Source organism: Daphnia pulex, chromosome 10, assembly GCF_021134715.1.
Source record: "Daphnia pulex isolate KAP4 chromosome 10, ASM2113471v1".
Classification (NCBI taxonomy): Eukaryota; Metazoa; Arthropoda; class Branchiopoda; order Diplostraca; family Daphniidae; genus Daphnia; species Daphnia pulex.
The window spans coordinates 1211990-1229140 of NC_060026.1; the positions used below are offsets into that span (position 1 = coordinate 1211990).

The following is a 17151-nucleotide window of genomic DNA, read 5'->3' on the forward strand; positions in this document are numbered from 1 at the left end:
AGATTGTCATTTTCTAATTTCTACCTATATTTTTAAATTTTAAGTCATTCCGTGGATAAATCGTCCAAAGTTATTTCGCCCGTGGGTTCCTATTCGTTATTCTACCCGCCAATAAGTACGTTTTCACGTGAAAAATAATAACATTAATTGGTAACCTGTAAATAAGAGGGCACTTGATCTGAGAGGAAATCTATGGGGGGAGGGGGGCGGAAACAGTATTTTTCGAACAGAAATACCGATTTGAATTTGGTGCTATTTGACATATCGATATTTGCCGCGTAGAAATCGATGCACGTACTGCGTTGTGAGTGTGAGCCAGTACCCACCCTTCTATTTGCAACGGCGCGGAAATTTACCCCATTGTCTTTCCCCCCTTTCCCCTTTGCAGCAACCCCCCCTATTTGACCATCAGCAAGGAGGGTGAAAACCTGCGGCGGTTTTCACCCCTCTTGATGGGTGACTGGACTGACCAATCACAGCGTGCTCTCATAGGCACATGAATAAGCTCCTCCCAAAAAAGCTTGTTCTTTTATTATATATGGACTAGTAACTTTATGCCCGTCCAGGGCCGGTCTTTAGTTGGGCTAGTGTAAATTAGCCCGTTATGCAAATTCCCTTGCCCGTGCTGATTCCCCTCGCCCGTGGATCCCTTGCCCGCGAGCGATCGCCTTTGTTTGAGCTTTTAGGCGGTCTTTTGTTCAAGTCGCCGAGCGAGGTCAGTCGTAGCCCCGGGCGTAGTCGACCCTTTCGCAGGTAGTCGCCCGTGGACCAATCACAGCGTGCGCTCACACGGACTTACAAACAAACAGACAGATACACAAACAAACTCCTCCCCCTTTCTCCCCATTCAGTTTTATAGACAAGGGATTTGTGGACCCCCTTTTATACTCAAACGCGTTGATTTCATGACCAAAAATTACATTTCGGTTTAGTTTTTTAAGGGTATATTACTGCAACCGCATCCAATTCGTTATGCAATCTATTTATACAGTCTACACCATGCGTAGATGCGAAAGGGTTGTAAATTTTTACCTGTCGTAAAATTGCCTTCTATTATTCAGTTTAACAAGTAAAATCATGAACAAACTGAAAAGGGAAATTCCCTGAACAAGCTGGTTATGGACCACACTCGTGGTAGAATTTGTTATGTTGTAACACGGTGCAAAAGGAAAGCAAGGGTTTGTCTTACTTACCGCATCAGGTTGAAGTCGATAATATGCTGTCGACATTGAATATTTTATTAGCTGAAAAATTTTGGTTTTATTCAGATTTTTTTTTTGTTGTTGCCATGTCTTTGCTTCCAGTTTGTTTGTTTTCTTGTTTTTGTTTTTTTTCACATAAAACCTGAATTGAGTCGTTACCAAGTTAGTGCGGTGACTATAAATACGTGACGTACATCATGCGGCCATGATCTTGAAAGGAGAGATGGCGAAAAATCAACGTCAAAAGTCGCCTAGGGAGATATTTTGTTTGTTCAGAACCACGCCCTAACATCCCTTCATCTCAAGGGCGTAATTTGATAATATGCCAAATGTTTTTAGAGACAACCTTTGGACAAATTTTATTTTTAAACTGAGTATTCTTCAATTTGTTGATTACACCAATTAGGAAGCGCAACTTTAGTTTCTTGCCAATCAAATTGTTTTGTGTAACAAAATGAAAAATAGATTTGAAGCCATAACATATAGAAAATAATCAGGCACGACACAATCGAATCAAATTATCTTTTGTTATTGTCACGGATTCACCTTATCATCGATCCAGGTCCAGAATGACGTCAATCGGGTGTAAACACTCGGCTCATCCCTTCCAGAGCATCCTGCAATATTTTTATTACATAGAGAGAACGCGCATCAGTTTTAATTAGTTTTAATTAACAAAAAATTCCTTAAGAATAATCTCGTACCACTTGCGTGAATCAGAATGCCAAATTGAACCCAGGGGCAGTCTTGGGTGACTAAGAATTCTCGCAGGATCAACGGGCCGCCGTCGTAATTCTACAGATGACGCACCCCAACAAAGAATGATTCAATTTAGTCAAATATAACGAGTTGATAATCGTCCATCAAAGTATTTAGCTCTACCTGACAAAATTCTCGAGTTGCAATGGCGCACATCATGTGGTCGGCTAATTCATTTCTGCGCATGTGAGTTTCAGTACACCATTGGTTGCTGGCCATCTCAACGTTCGTTTGGCGGAGGACATCCGAATTTCTTTCTCCTTCCTTGGCGTTTCCCCATCCTAGAGTCAGCGCGTAGCCGGAAGAGTCGCCTCGGTGGCACGCTTTCGGCAGGCAGACGGTCGAAATTCTGTCCGTGAATTTGACGGGCGACTCGAGCGTCACAATGGCGATGTTGTTGACCTAAATTTCGAAATAACAGCAGTCAAATTGATGACAGTCAAATCTGATTGGTTTGTTTATCTACCTTTGTTTCTTGGTCATAATTTTCGTGAATAACCACCTGATTGATTCGCATCGTGAGTGTGGCATCGTCTGCCGTTTCGTTCAAAAAGTGCATGCCCAGTTTGACCAGCAATTTGTCAAACGCTGGAACCCTATTCGGATACAAAATGTTGGCTTATCAAATCCAAATGAGGGGCAGCAGAGTTTTATTTTTGACATACTTTTTATCGTTGATGACGCAATGGGCAGCGGTCAGGATTTTAGTGGCGCTAATCAACGATCCACCGCAGATCAACTTGTATCGCCGTGACGTCTCGTCGTATTTCAGCAACGCCACCTGAACGAAATCATCAAATTTAATAACGCTGACATGTTCTCAATTAATCAAGTCGAGTTCACTCACCATGAAAGGGTACTGATTCCGGCCCGTTTCGTCCATTGTTGGAAACGATGGGACTGACCCTCCCATTTCATTTTTAATACTAGTTCCAAAGTTCGTTGCATCAGGCCCAATTTCTTCATCAGCTTGTCTTTTCGAACGGACTGGAAAGTTTACGATGCAGTTGTCGTCGTCCGTTGGAGAGGAGGCAGCCTTAGCAGGATTGAGGCCGGTCACAACTGGTTCTACTGCCAAATCGGCCACAGGAGCGGCTGCTGCTGGCAAAACATTGGAGGAGACGCGGAAACCTCGTTCATCGGCGGTGTAGGAGACGTTGACCAATTTCCCTTCTGGGTTGACATAAGCCCAAGAACCGGCCATGTTACCAGCAGAATCACGAACGTTACTGGCAGCCTGGCCGGGGTAAGCATAGCCGAAACTGGCCTGGCCCTGCCCGTCCTGTGTAATCCACTGTCGACTGGGCAACGAAGGTGACGAAATATCGGGTAGACTGGCTGGATAATTAACATTTCTAGCTCGAGTGCAGGTCAGAGCCAATAAAACCAAAATGCATGTAATCTAAAGAGCCACAAAATTGAAAAATCAGTTTAAGTTTAAGAGAATTAATTTACTTATTACAATTATACTCACAGTGCTCTTCATGGTGTCCAGTTCGTCAGTGCGAGTCTGGAGAAGTAATCGTCAGGTTGGGCTGTCATCTAACAATCTTATACCCATCAGCTGAAGGACAAAATGGTCATCAACGAAGTTTGTGTTTCCCCCCTTTTTATTTTTCATTCTGACCACACCTAAAAACTTGTAGAGGAAAGAGAAATGAAGGTTAAATCGAATTCAGCAACAAGTACAGGATAGCAAAGAAACCAGTTTAATAACTTTCCTATCAATAAGAATGGGATGTGCTATGGTGTACAACAACTCCATGCCAAAACAGGAAGCAAGAAATCCATTGAAATTCTTGGCAAAGTTCCACATTAAAGGCAGAAATTGTTAAGAAGACTATTACAAGTTTTTCTCCTGTTAGAATATCTTCACAACATGAGGAAATGGCGGGGACTTCTTTCATTCGAAATTTTTATCTTTAACAACCCGGTAAAACTATTTACGGCCACTATCATGACATAAACCAAGGATGTAATAGCCTCACGTCTCATGGCCTTTTTTTGCGAACGTTGTTGAAACAGTAAAAATTTAAAAAAAAAACAAGACTAAGAGAATGAGCAAATGTGATAACGGCATGATTAAAACCGGTCCAATTAATCGGTTATTACTCACATACCCAATGCACTTGCTGAATAATTGAACTTGAAAAATCTAAGACCACCACAAAAATGCAAGTAACATAAAATACATCCCAAAACTGGGACTGCTGACAATGACAGCCCCGATATGTGCAAGTTAAATTTGTGTGTTGTTTTAGATGATGGCTGAAACCTCAAATCTCAATCTCAATGGAGGAAGAGGGATAAAATCAGCTTACGCTGTAGAAAAAGTAAATGGACAGTGCCATAAATGAATTAAACCACATGATGAGTGTTGGACAAGATCAACGACCAAGAAAGAAAAATGAAATTAGCTTACAATGCAGTCTGACGTATTTTATACTAACAAAAAAGTAGTAAATGGACCGTGCTAATTAAATCATACACCAAATCATGATGCACTCTATGATAATTGCTGGTCAGCAAGATTCCTCAAATACAGATAGGCCTACAGTTTAACCATATTGGATATGTTCCCACAAAGATACTTTTGTTCCTGAAATTAATAAATATTTAACTTCTAATAAACTGTTTGTGATGTATCCTGTATTCTACACTTTGACACTTTGACACGATCAATGAGAGAATGGTTTATTTTTCGTGCAACTGCATTAAGCCGAGCCATTATTATGGCCATTTTCACTTGTCGACACGAGCTCCAAAACGAGGAAGAGTCAGGTGAAGGCGGACATCTTGGATTTTACCCAGCTTTTATAAATTACGTTGCATTCAAGTTGCATTGCGTTTATTGCTGACAGAAACGCAAAATTTCTTAAATTACCTTAAAATAATAGATAAAAACAACCTGGAATCTTGATAAATTTAATAGAGTTCTAAGTGTTCATTTGTCAATTTGTTGGTAACTAGTTAGGTTTTCTTGTAATATTAATATTTAAATTGCTAGACCCAATTTCCTTTTAACATATGCGCAAAAAAAAACAGATTTGAACTGTTCTCAGTATATCAGACGCTAAGGGATACGAAACAAAATTTAAAAATGGGATTCAATCAATTTCAATGTATTGCTCTTTGTCCATCACTGAATAGTTATCATTAATATGCAGTCAAACAGATTTGAACTGTTGTCACTTCTCAGTATATCAGCCGCTATAATAAGGAACGGGAAAAGAAATTTAAAAATTTGATTCAATGTATTGCTCTTTGTCCAACACTGATCAGTTAGCGACGGTTTAGTCAAAATTACATGAAGAACGTGCAAATTCCATCAGGCACTCGCATTAAAGGAAACCGAAAAGGAAGTCAATTTTTGTTAGGGTTGGAATTCTTGAAAAACTCAAAAGAATTGCTCCACGACTGTTGCTTGAACACACGACAATACATTGCATTAGTGCCGCAATTCAATGGAAAGTCGACATCAACAGTCGCGTCCGGATTTCAAGTGTCGATTGTTCCTTTTCTCAGTCAATTAACTGAAGTAAGTCAAGATTCCTCTGGATCCAAGGAACGAAGGATGTTACTTTCATGTAAACACCGGGTACTCCTTTCCTTGCACAACCTAAAACACAACGTGAAAACGAGTATAGAATTAGCATAAATTTAAAAAAAAAAAAACTCAAGTCAAAGAATCGCTTGTATAATACCTTCTCCGTAGCTGACGACTCCAACCTGAACGAATCGGCAATTGAGACCGTCGCTTCCGTGATCGGTGACCAGTGGGCCGCCGCTGTCTCCCTGTAAAAACGGCCAAAACTCTGTTTAATCTCTGATTGTATAGAAAAGATAATCAGGAAATAGTCACTCACTTGGCAAGTGTCTTGTCCCTCCTTGTAGGTGCAGAACATGTGGTCTTCCAGATCATCGTAATGTTGGCTGCATTTTGCTTTTGAAATGACGTTGAACGAAGCGCTTCGAAGGAAGTCGGATACGTTGCCCTTTTCCTCGGTGTCGCCCCATCCCATGGCCGTCACACTCCTGCCGACAAACTTGACGTTCATGCACTTTGGTGCCAAGCAAACCGGTGAGATTTTCTCGGTGAATTCCACGGGCGATTCCAGCGTCAAAATGGCCATGTCGTTCGCCTGCCATTAAGAATAAAGTTAATACAACGTTACGATTAATGAAAATTAACATTGAGCTATAATCTGAAATTGCTGAGACTCGCCTTTGAAATGGGATCGTAGTTTTCGTGGATTTTGTAACCGACGATTTTCCTAATCGCCTTAGCATCGGTGTATGTGAAGTTGCGGAAGTGCATGCCAAGATGGGCATAGTAATTCTTGGGAATATATCTATACACAAGAAAATTTCAAATGCGGATGAAAAAGATAAATACATAATCCAGCATATCTTTCTGATGGGGCTAATTGGGGAGGTCTTGGTATAGTTACATGTTTGTATCTTTCTTTGTTATGCAGTGAGCCGCAGTCAGGAGTTTGGTTGAAGTAATCAAAGAGGCTCCGCAAGCGTGATCGGACTCTGTAAGATCTGCATCGTACACGACCAGGGCAACCTATTTATAAAATTGGTATGATGGTATACCAGACATATCCGTCAAAATCGAAATAAAATTGAAATGTGCTCGTTTTCTATAAGTAATAGCCAAAAACTCACCATGAACGGGTACTCATTCTTGCGGGATTCTTTGCTGGCTACCATGTAATGCACTTGGTTGGTTTGACGCTTCCGGCGGGCTTGAAGACACTGCCAGTCGTCGGCAATGATCACAGCGGCAGGATCCTTAATATTAGTCACGGGATCGGGTGTCTTAATCGGGGTGGTGATGGCCGGTTTAATCTCACTGGTAACGTCCTTAATCGTAGGAGGGGCAACTACTGGAGCAACTGGAACAACTGGTGGGACCAAATTGTCCACGGGTGCGACGGGCAAGTCGTTGGATTGAACGCGGAAGCCTCGGTGATCGGCGACGTACGAAGTGGCAACCAATTTGCCGTTCGGGTTTACGTAACTCCACGAGCCGACCATATTACCGGCAGCGTCACGGTAATTGGTGGCGGCCTGGCCAGGGTAGGCGTAACCGAAACTAGCCCTACCCAACTCGTCCTGGGCGTGCCACATTTGCGTGTTGACTGGCCATTGGCGGGAAACGGGAGGATTGAAGGGTAGCATGGGGTTCAGCATGGGGCCTAGACCCGGGTAGATCATGTATTGGGCCAGGGAATTGGCCACAGCCAATAACACCAACATGCAAACAATCTGACGATAGCAAATTTCAAATCAAGACAGTATAATGTTTAATAAAACAATTGCAAAAATTAAATGCGAACTTACCGGGCACTTCATTTTCGTCTCGCTCCTATTTGCTGGGAAAGCTGGATGAAGAGTATGTCTTTAGCTGGATTTGTGGATCCCCTTTTATACTCAACCGTCGGGCGACGATCAAACGGTTAGGTTGTGTTTTGTAATATACTTTTGAAGGGCAGCAGATTGTACGTTCTTGACCGCACCCAATTAATTAGTCTATACAGTCTACGTGCGGGAGGGGTGGTTATTCATATCTGTCGTCTACTGCTGCTGGCCTTCTGCTGAAATTTAATCAAACAAGCAAAAATGGCTGGAACAAGCCGAAAAGGGGAATACCCTGGACCGTCCTGGACAAACGGGTTGGTGGTCCACACCCTTTTTTGATCAATCTTGATGCCATGAGATATAGATACGATGGCAATAGCCCATGGAAACAAAGAGCGTTTGAATTTTCCCGCATCTGGTTCAAGTCGATAATAATGACATCGGATGTTTGTTGTACAATCCATTTTTTGTTTGAATTCAACTCCCATTTTGCATAGATTTATTGGGATATTTCCAGAAATTGCCAAGGTCTTTCATCGAACGATCGTCTTCCATATGTTTTGTTTTCTTTTGTTGGCTGCATCAAACCTGAATTAAGTTGTTTTTACATTAGTGCGGTGACGACTCTCGATTTTTGCCAGACACGCGGCCTTGATCGTGAACGAAAGATTAATTGATGCATCTCAATTGTCGTGCGTGGACTAAGAAATCAGCAAAGCCAAAAAGTCGCCTCAAGATATTTTATCCCGTGAAATTGAGAAAATAACCACGCCCTAACAAACTCCCACCCTTCATCGCAAGGGTAATTATATTTCAGTTTATAAATAGTCTTGCAAATACCTAAACTGTTTGAGAAAGAGTTTTCAGTTTTGTTGTATACCAACAAATGAGCTGATTAATTATCTCTCTTTTTTTCTAATATAAAAGAATTTTTGAAAGATCTTAGAAATATGAAAATATAAGTAGTAGCTGAATTTTGGGCAAATTAATTGTATTCTGTTGCAAACCAAAATGAACAAGTTTTTCGCAAGTTTTTTTTCAGCCATCCAACTAATAAAAAACATAAGAAAACACACGACATAATTTTTCCAATTTCCGTTTTTTACTACGGATTCACCTTATCATCGATCCAGGTCCAGAATGACGTCAATCTGGTGTAAACATCCGGCTCACGGTTTCCATAGCATCCTGTTGTATCATGGAAAAGAAATTCGAATGACGTTTCCAAAATATTTAAGCGAGCCGCCCAATTTAATCTGAGTATTACCACTTGTGGAACTAATGATGCCAAATTGCAGCCAGGGACACTCTTCATTTCTACTGACGGGCCTTTGTAGAATCATCGGACCACCATCGTAATTCTATTAGCACAGCCCAACAAAGAATTATGAATTATGTAAATTTAAATAAAAATAAACGAGCTGATTAATATTATCGCCAAAGTATATTTATTATTTACCTGACAAAGTTCATCAGCCGGAAGGGCGCAAATCATTTGGTCGGCTAATTGAATTTGCCTGCTGCCAGTGTTGATTCTTTCAATACAAGACTCTTGGCTCATAAACTCGGTGGTCGTGTGGCGGAGGACATCAGAGTTTCTTTCACCTTCCTTGGCGTTTCCCCATCCAAGGGCCCGGGCGTAGCCGTTGGTATGAGCGCCTTGATGGCACTTTTGCGGCAGGCAGACGGTCGAAATTTTGTCGGTGAATTTCACGGGCGAGTCGAGCGTCACAATGGCGATGTCGTTGATCTGTATCAAAAATCAACATCTCCATCAGAAATCATTTTTACAAATAGTGTGATTGAATAGTGTTTCTACCTTCGTTAGTTGGTCGTAGTTTTCGTGAATGTCTATCTGATTGATTCGGCTTGTGAGTTCAGCATCGTCCGCCGTTTCGTTCAAAAAGTGCACGCCCAGTTTGACCAGCAATTTGTCAAACGCTGGAATTCTGTGTACACAATTATTAGAGGTGAATACTAGACAGAAATTTCGATTCAAATTTTAATTTAGCATTTTGACTTACGTGTCGTTTTGAATGACGCAATGGGCAGCGGTCAGGATTTTAGTGGCGCTAATCAACGATCCACCGCAGGCCAACTTGTATCGCCGTGACGCCTCGTCGTATTTCAGCAACGCTGCCTGTAAGAATATGCAACGAATGTAAATCTGCTTTGTCGTACGCGTTCTCAATAAATTAAGTTATCCATCACTTACCATGAAAGGGTATTGGTTCCGGCCCGTTTCTTCCGTATACTTATTGTTTGAATAATTAAATTCTTCAAGTTTACTGGCAATAGGATTTCTATTTCCTAAGTTCGTTTCATCACCAGTTTGCCTTTTCGAGCGGGCTGGACGGTTGCCAATGCAATCACCGTCATTGACAATGGAATCAATTGGAACGGAGGCAGCCTTGGTAGGATTGCGGCCGGTCGCAATTGGTCCTACTGCCAAATCGGCCACAGGAGCGGCTGCTGCTGGCAAAACATTCGAGGAGACGCGGAAACCTCGTTCATCGGCGGTGTAGGAGACGTTGACCAATTTCCCTTCTGGGTTGACATAAGCCCAAGAACCGGCCATGTTACCAGCAGAATCACGAACGTTACTGGCAGCCTGATGGCCGGGGTAGGAATAGCCGAAACTGGCCTGGCCAATTTCGTCCTGTGTGTTCCACTGTCCACTGGGAAACGAAGGTGACGAAATATCGGGTAGACTGGTTGGATAATTAACATTTCTAGCTCGAGTGCAGGCCACAGCCAATAAAACCAAAATGCATATAATCTAAAAAGCCACAAAATTTAAAAATCAGTTTAAGTTTAAGAGAATTAATTTACTTATTACAATTATACTCACAGTGCTCTTCATGGTGTCCAGTTCGTCAGTGCGAGTCTGGAGAGGAAGTCGTCAGGTTGGGTTGTCATTCGGCCACTTTATAGCCATCCGTTGGACGACAGAATGGCCAATTGGCCATCAACGGTATCAGCGTTTCTCCCTTTTCTTGCTTTTCATTCTGACCACACCTAGAAATGGCCAGTAAGACGTGGACAGGAAAAAGATATGAAGTTTAAAATCAAATTCAGCAACAAAAACAGGTTAGCAACGAAACCAGTTTAATAACTTTCCTTTCATGCAATATTAGTGGGATGTTCCATGGTACATTCAACCGCATCCAACTCCATGCGAAATCGGGAACCAAGAGATATCCATTTAAATTTCCTGGTGAAGTTCCACATAAATTGCAGGAACGGTTAAGAAGACTATTACTATAATAACATTGAGGAAATAGCGGCGACTCCATTGATTTGAAAATTTACTTGTTAAACAAACCGGTAAAACTAGCTACTACGTACGGCCACCATCATGACCTAACGACTAACCCAAAGATATAATAGCCTCGCCTCTCAAGGTAGACTACGAATATAGAAAATGTTAACAGCATGATTAATCATGTGCAATTTAAATCGGTTAAATTATTAAATTACATACCAAATGGATAAAACTGAGACTGCTGACAATGATGACAGCCGATATGTGCAAGTTAAATTTGCTTGTTGTTTTCTATGATGGCCAAAACTCAAACCTGCACAAAAGAATAAGATGGATAAAATAAGCTTACGCAAATAAATTAACATCCAGTGCTGTAAGTGGATTATATAGGCCTATACTTGATGATGAGCGCTGGCCAAGAGTAACACTCCAGAAAGAGATTTAACTTAGTTTACACAGTAATTTAGCTTGTACTAAAGAAAAAGTAAATTTGCAGTGTAATAAATTATCCACACCAAATCGTGGTGACTTCTGGTTTTACTGATCACCAAGATGAGTAAATAAGATTCCCCTAATGTGGATACAGTTTACTTAGTTGGATAAACGTATTACCGCAATTATACTCCTTTAATATTCTAAAATCTATAAGTTATTTACCTTCTATAACACTGCTACATCTGCTGTATCCAGTATCAACACGTATCAACACAACGCACCAGTATATCTTTGAGAGGTTTGTTGTTTTTCGTGCAGTTGCAGCCAGTGCAGTCATTAACGCCATCAGATGAAAATGAATAAAATGTTGCATAACTTCTTTACTCAGCGAAATTGTGTGCTCTTTGAAAAATAAATCTCTTGACTGGAGAAGACGCGTCTTTACTTACTTCTGGTCTTTAAATGGCAGTAGAGAGCAGTCACGACATCACGGGCTCCATTAAAATGTAAAAAGGAGGAAGAGACAGAAAACGGCGGCCATCTTGGATTTTTACCCAGCTTTTATAAATTACGTTGCATTCAAGTTGCATTGCGTTTACTGGTGACAGAAACGCACAATTTCTTAAATTACCTTAAAATAATAGATAAAAGCAAACTGCGATCTTGATAAATTCAATAGAGTACTAAGTGCTCATTTGTCACTTTACTGGTAACTAGTTAGGTTTCCTTATAATATTCCTTGTAAAATTGCTTGGCTCAATTTTCTTTTTAAAAAGTTAATATGCAGTCAAACAGATTTGAACTGTTGTCACTTCTCAGTATATCAGCCGCTATAATAAGGAACGGGAAAAGAAATTTAAAAATTGGATTCAATGTATTGCTCTTTGTCCAACACTGATCAGTTAGCGACGGTTTAGTCAAAATTAGATGAAGAACGTGAAAATTCCGGGCACTTGCATCAAAGGAAACCGAAAAGGAAGTCGATTTTTGTTAGGATTGGAATAAGAAAAAAGAATTGCTCCACGACTGTTGCTTGAACACACGACAATACATTGCATTAGTGCCGCAATTCAATGGAAAGTCGACATCAACAGTCGCGTCCGGATTTCAAGTGTCGATTGTTCCTTTTCTCAGTCAATTAACTGAAGTAAGTCAAGATTCCTCTGGATCCAAGGAACGAAGGATGTTACTTTCATGTAAACGCCGGGTACTCCTTTCCTTGCACAACCTAAAACACAACGTGAAACGAGTACAGAATTAGCATAAATAAAAAAAAAATAAACTCAAGTCAAAGAATCGCTTGTATAATACCTTCTCCGTAGCTGACGACTCCAACCTGAACGAATCGGCAATTGAGACCGTCGCTTCCGTGATCGGTGACCAGTGGGCCGCCGCTGTCTCCCTGTAAAAACGGCCAAAACTCTGTTTAATCTCTGATTGTATAGAAAAGATAATCAGGAAATAGTCACTCACTTGGCAAGTGTCTTGTCCCTCCTTGTATGTGCAGAACATGTGGTCCGTCAGATCATCATAATGTTTGCTACATTTTGCTTTTGAAATGACGTTGAACGAAGCGCTTCGAAGGTAGTCGGATACGGTGCCATTTTCCTTGGTGAGACCCCATCCCATTGCCGTCACACTCCTGCCAACGAACTTGACGTCCATGCACTTTTGTGGCAAGCAAACCGGCGAGATGGTCTCGGTGAATTCCACGGGCGATTCCAGCGTGAGAATGGCCATGTCGTTTGCCTGCAATCAAGAACAAAGTTAATATTACGTTACATGACTGACGCTGTAATCTGAAATTGCTGAGACTCGCCTTTGAAAAAGGATCGTAGTTTTCGTGAATTTTGTAACCGACGATTTTCCTAATAGTTTTGGCATCGGTGTATTCGGCGGTGCGGAAGTGCATGCCAATATGAGCATAGTAATTGTCGGGATCATATCTATACACAAATAAAATGCGGATGAAAACGTAAAATATAATCCAGCATATCTTTTTGATGGGGCTAAATGGGGAGGACTTACATGTTTGTTTCGTTCTTGGTTATGCAGTGAGCCGCAGTCAGGAGTTTGGTCGAAGTAATCAAAGAGGCTCCGCAAGCGTGCGCGGACACTGTAAGATCTGCATCGTACGTGACCAGGGCGACCTATTTTTTAATTACGATGGTATATACCAGACGCATCCGTCAAAATTAAAATAAAATTGAAATGTGCTCGTTTTCTAACTAACAGCGAAAAACTAACCATGAACGGGTACGCATTCTTGCGGGATTCTTTGCTGGCCACCATATACGAAACTTGGTTGGTTTGACGCTTTCGGCGGGCTTGAAGACACTGCCAGTCGTCGGCAATGATCACAGCGGCAGGATCCTTAATAGTCACGGGATCGGGTGTCTTAATCGGGGTGGTGATGGCCGGTTTAATCTCACTGGTAACGTCCTTAATCGTAGGAGGCGCTACTACTTGAGCAACTGGAACAACTGGAACAACTGGTGGGACCCAATTGTCTACGGGAGCGACGGGCAAGTCGTTGGATTGAACCTGGAAGCCTCGGTGATCGGCGACGTACGAAGTGGCGACCAATTTGCCATTTGGGTTTACGTAACTCCATGAGCCGACCATGTTACCGGCAGCGTCACGGTAATTGGCGGCAGCCTGGCCAGGGTAGGCGTAACCGAAACTAGCCCTACCCAACTCGTCCTGGGCGTGCCACATTTGCGTGTTGACTGGCCATTGGCGGGAAACGGGAGGATTGAAGGGTAGCATGGGGTTCAGCATGGGGCCTAGACCCGGGTAGATCATGTATTGGGCCAGGGAATTGGCCACAGCCAATAACACCAACATGCAAACAATCTGACGATAGCAAATATCAAATCAAGACAATATAATGTTTAATAAAACAATTGCAAAAATTAAATGCGAACTTACCGGGCACTTCATTTTCGTCTCGCTCCTATTTGCTGGGAAGCTGGATGAAGAACATGTCTTTAGCTGGATTTGTGGATCCCCTTTTATACTCAACCGTCGGGCGACGATCAAACGGTTAGGTTGTGTTGTATAATATACTTTTGAAGGGCAGCAGATTGTACGTTCTTGACCGCACCCAGTTAATTAGTCTATACAGTCTAGGCCTACAGAATGCAAGGGTGTGCGGGAGGGGGTGGTTATTCATATCTGTTGTCTACTGCTGCTGGCCTTCTGCTGATATTTAATCAAACAAGCAAAAATGGCTGGAACAAGCCGAAAAGGGGAATACCCTGGACCGCCCTGGACAAACGGGTTGTTGGTCCACACCCATTTTTGATCAATCTTGATGCCATGAGATATAGATACGATGGCAATAGCCCATGGAAACAAAGAGCGTTTGAATTTTCCCGCATTTGGTTCAAGTCCATAATAATGACATCGGGAAAATGTTTGTTACCGCCAGAAACTGCCAAGGTCTTTCATCGAACGATTGTCTTCCATATGTTTTGTTTTCTTTTGTTGGCTGCATCAAACCTGAATTAAGTTGTTTTTACATTGGTGCGGTGACGACTCTCGATTTTTGCCAGACACGCGGCCTTGATCGTGAACGAAAGATTAATTGATGCATCTCAAATGTCGTGCGTGGACTAAGAAATCAGCAAAGTCAAACAGTTGCCTCAAGATATTTTATCCCGTGAAATTGAGAAAATAACCACGCCCTAACAAACTCCCACCCTTCATCGCAAGGGTAATATATTTCAGTTTATAAATAGTCTTGCAAATACCTAAACTGTTTGAGAAAGAGTTTTCAGTTTTGTTGTATACCAACAAATGAGCCGATTAATTATCTCTCTTTTTTTCTAATATAAAAGAATTTTTGAAAGATCTCAGAAATATAAAAATATAAGTAGTAGCTGAATTTTGGCTAAATTAATTGTATTCTGTTGCAAACCAAAATGAACAAGTTTTTCGCAAGTTTTTTTCAGCCATATCAACTAATAAAAAACATAAGCAAACAGTCAAACACACGACACAATTTTTCCAATTTCCGTTTTTACTACGGATTCACCTTATCATCGATCCAGGTCCAGAATGACGTCAATCTGGTGTAAATATCGTTATCTGATTGATTAGGCCCTGCTGTATCGTAAAGAGAAATTCGAATGTAGTTTTAACGCCGACGATATTATTTTATGAGCTGCACTATTTGTATCAGGTACTATATAATATCGGTACCAACCTTTACGAACAATGATGCCAAATTGCAGCCAGGGACACTCTTCATTTCTCCTGGTGTCCTTTTCTATTATCACCGGACCACCTTCGTATATCTATATACATGCACGACCCAACAAATAATTATATTCAAAGTCAAATTTAAAAATAAATTAAATTAAAAAAAATAAATGACAACTTGACAAGAGCTTATTAGATTATTTTATCACACCGAAGCATTTGAATATACCTGACGATAAGAATCCCCAGCAGTAGTCGATAAGGCGCAAACCATATGGTCGGCTACTTTCATTTGTTTTTCGTGGCCGTAATAACTGGTGGCCAAATAATTACAGTAATCGTTGTCCATCGCCGTAGCGTGTACGTGGTGGAGGGCATCCGAGTTTCTTTCTCCTTTCGCCTTGCTTCCCCATTGCAAGGTTCGGGTAGAAACAGAAGAAAGTAGGTTTGCGACTGAGTGGCACTCTTTCGGCAGGCAGACGGTCGAAATTCTGTCGGTGAATTTCACGGGCGATTCGAGCGTCACAATGGCGATGTCGTGGAACTGTATCGAAAATCATCGAGCAACAACTTAGTCAGAAATCATTACAAATAGTGGGATTGATTAGTGTTTCTACCTTCGTGAGTTGGTCGTAGTTTTCGTGAATGTCTATCTGATTGATTCGGCTTGTGACTTCGGCATCGTCCGCCGTTTCGTTCAAAAAGTGCACGCCCAGTTTGACCAGCCATTTGTCAAACGCTGGAATTCTGTGTACACAATTATTAGAGGTGAAATACTAGACAGAAATTTTGATTTAGCATTTTGACATAAATACGTGTCGTTTTGAATGACGCAATGGGCAGCGGTCAGGATTTTAGTGGCGCTAATCAACGATCCACCGCAGGCCAACTTGTATCGCCGTGACGTCTCGTCGTATTTCAGCAACGCTGCCTGTAAGAATATGAAACGAATGTAAATCTGCTTTGTCGTACGCGTTCTCAATAAATTAAGTTATCCATCACTTACCATGAAAGGGTATTGATTGCGGCCCGTTTCTTCCTCGGATGTGTACATTGAATAATTGAATTTTTCATTAACAATAGGAAAACCATTTCCAAAGTTCGTTTCACAATCAGGTAATTGTCTTTTAGAGCGAGCCTGGCCGGGGTAAGCATAGCCGAAACTGGCCTGGCCAATTTCGTCCTGTGTGTTCCACTGTCCACTGGGAAACGAAGGTGACGAAATACCGGGTAGACTGGCTGGATAATTAACATTTCTAGCTCGAGTGCAGGCCACAGCCAATAAAACCAAAATGCATGTAATCTAAAAAGCCACAAAATTGAAAAATCAGTTTAAGTTTAAGAAGATTAATTTACTTATTACAGTTATACTCACAGTGCTCTTCATGGTGTCCAGTTCGTCAGTGCGAGTCTGGAGAGGAAGTCGTCAGGTTGGGTTGTCATCCGGCCACTTTATACCCATCTGTTGGACGACAGAATGGCCATAAACGGAATTTGTGTTTCCCCCCTTTTTACTTTTCATTCTGACCACACCTTAATAACCAACAGTGAAGAGGAAGTGAAGAGGAAAGTGAAATGAAGGTGAAATCAAAATTCGGCAACAAGTATACAGGATAGCAACGAAACCAGTTTAATAATAACTTTCCTTTCGATAACAATGTCATGTAATAAATGTCCATCAGGGTCTTTCCGCACAGAAATCCGTGCGACATTAATAAGGAAGCAAAGGAATAATTATCCATTTCAGTTTCATGTTACGCCACATTAGTCGAACGACTTCGATTTCTTCCGTGTTGGAAGTTCTCCAGCAACAAACAACGGGGACTCCCTCAGAGATGTGATTGTATTGTTGTTGCTACACAAAAACCAGCGTATTAAACCGGTCAAACTCCTATACATAAGATATTATGATGA

The 17151-nt window shown here is 41.4% G+C and overlaps 5 protein-coding genes across 8 annotated transcripts; all 5 read right to left on the reverse strand.

Moving 5' to 3' along the window:
* Window positions 1-1534: 1534 nt before the first annotated feature.
* Window positions 1535-4745, reverse strand: LOC124204704 (chymotrypsin-like elastase family member 2A). Of its 2 annotated transcripts, XM_046601834.1 has the most exons (8): window positions 4450-4730; window positions 3436-3600; window positions 2809-3363; window positions 2627-2742; window positions 2428-2557; window positions 2085-2363; window positions 1907-1997; window positions 1535-1819 (listed from the first exon to the last, which is right to left on the reverse strand). In XM_046601834.1, exons 2-8 carry the CDS (start codon window positions 3445-3447, stop codon window positions 1737-1739), a joined length of 1266 nt encoding a protein of 421 aa, XP_046457790.1. In that variant the 5' UTR covers window positions 3448-3600; window positions 4450-4730; the 3' UTR covers window positions 1535-1736. The 2 variants fall into 2 exon arrangements, with proteins under 2 accessions (XP_046457790.1, XP_046457789.1); XM_046601833.1 differs by having other exon boundaries at window positions 3436-4745.
* A 513-nt stretch (window positions 4746-5258) lies between these two features.
* LOC124204701 (serine protease 41-like) lies at window positions 5259-7405 on the reverse strand. The gene is made up of 7 exons (XM_046601830.1): window positions 7314-7405; window positions 6636-7238; window positions 6413-6534; window positions 6187-6313; window positions 5828-6103; window positions 5666-5756; window positions 5259-5580 (listed from the first exon to the last, which is right to left on the reverse strand). The coding sequence occupies exons 1-7, from the start codon at window positions 7323-7325 to the stop codon at window positions 5483-5485; spliced, it is 1329 nt and encodes a 442-aa protein (XP_046457786.1). The 5' UTR covers window positions 7326-7405; the 3' UTR covers window positions 5259-5482.
* Window positions 7406-8305: 900 nt separating this feature from the next.
* LOC124204702 (clotting factor G beta subunit-like) lies at window positions 8306-11554 on the reverse strand. 2 transcript variants are annotated; one of them, XM_046601831.1, is made up of 10 exons: window positions 11254-11536; window positions 10816-10909; window positions 10644-10740; window positions 10183-10545; window positions 9547-10110; window positions 9356-9471; window positions 9151-9280; window positions 8791-9081; window positions 8599-8692; window positions 8306-8519 (listed from the first exon to the last, which is right to left on the reverse strand). In XM_046601831.1, exons 4-10 carry the CDS (start codon window positions 10192-10194, stop codon window positions 8437-8439), a joined length of 1290 nt encoding a protein of 429 aa, XP_046457787.1. In that variant the 5' UTR covers window positions 10195-10545; window positions 10644-10740; window positions 10816-10909; window positions 11254-11536; the 3' UTR covers window positions 8306-8436. The 2 variants fall into 2 exon arrangements, with proteins under 2 accessions (XP_046457787.1, XP_046457788.1); XM_046601832.1 differs by lacking the exon at window positions 10644-10740 and having other exon boundaries at window positions 11254-11554.
* Window positions 11555-11886: 332 nt separating this feature from the next.
* LOC124204700 (enteropeptidase-like) lies at window positions 11887-14062 on the reverse strand. The gene is made up of 7 exons (XM_046601829.1): window positions 13963-14062; window positions 13279-13887; window positions 13060-13181; window positions 12851-12977; window positions 12505-12780; window positions 12343-12433; window positions 11887-12259 (listed from the first exon to the last, which is right to left on the reverse strand). The coding sequence occupies exons 1-7, from the start codon at window positions 13972-13974 to the stop codon at window positions 12162-12164; spliced, it is 1335 nt and encodes a 444-aa protein (XP_046457785.1). The 5' UTR covers window positions 13975-14062; the 3' UTR covers window positions 11887-12161.
* Window positions 14063-14920: 858 nt separating this feature from the next.
* LOC124204711 (chymotrypsin-1-like) lies at window positions 14921-16704 on the reverse strand. Of its 2 annotated transcripts, none has more exons than XM_046601844.1 (7): window positions 16613-16704; window positions 16244-16540; window positions 16053-16168; window positions 15855-15984; window positions 15467-15781; window positions 15242-15332; window positions 14921-15141 (listed from the first exon to the last, which is right to left on the reverse strand). In XM_046601844.1, exons 1-7 carry the CDS (start codon window positions 16622-16624, stop codon window positions 15059-15061), a joined length of 1044 nt encoding a protein of 347 aa, XP_046457800.1. In that variant the 5' UTR covers window positions 16625-16704; the 3' UTR covers window positions 14921-15058. The 2 variants fall into 2 exon arrangements, with proteins under 2 accessions (XP_046457800.1, XP_046457801.1); XM_046601845.1 differs by having other exon boundaries at window positions 15008-15138.
* Window positions 16705-17151: the final 447 nt, after the last annotated feature.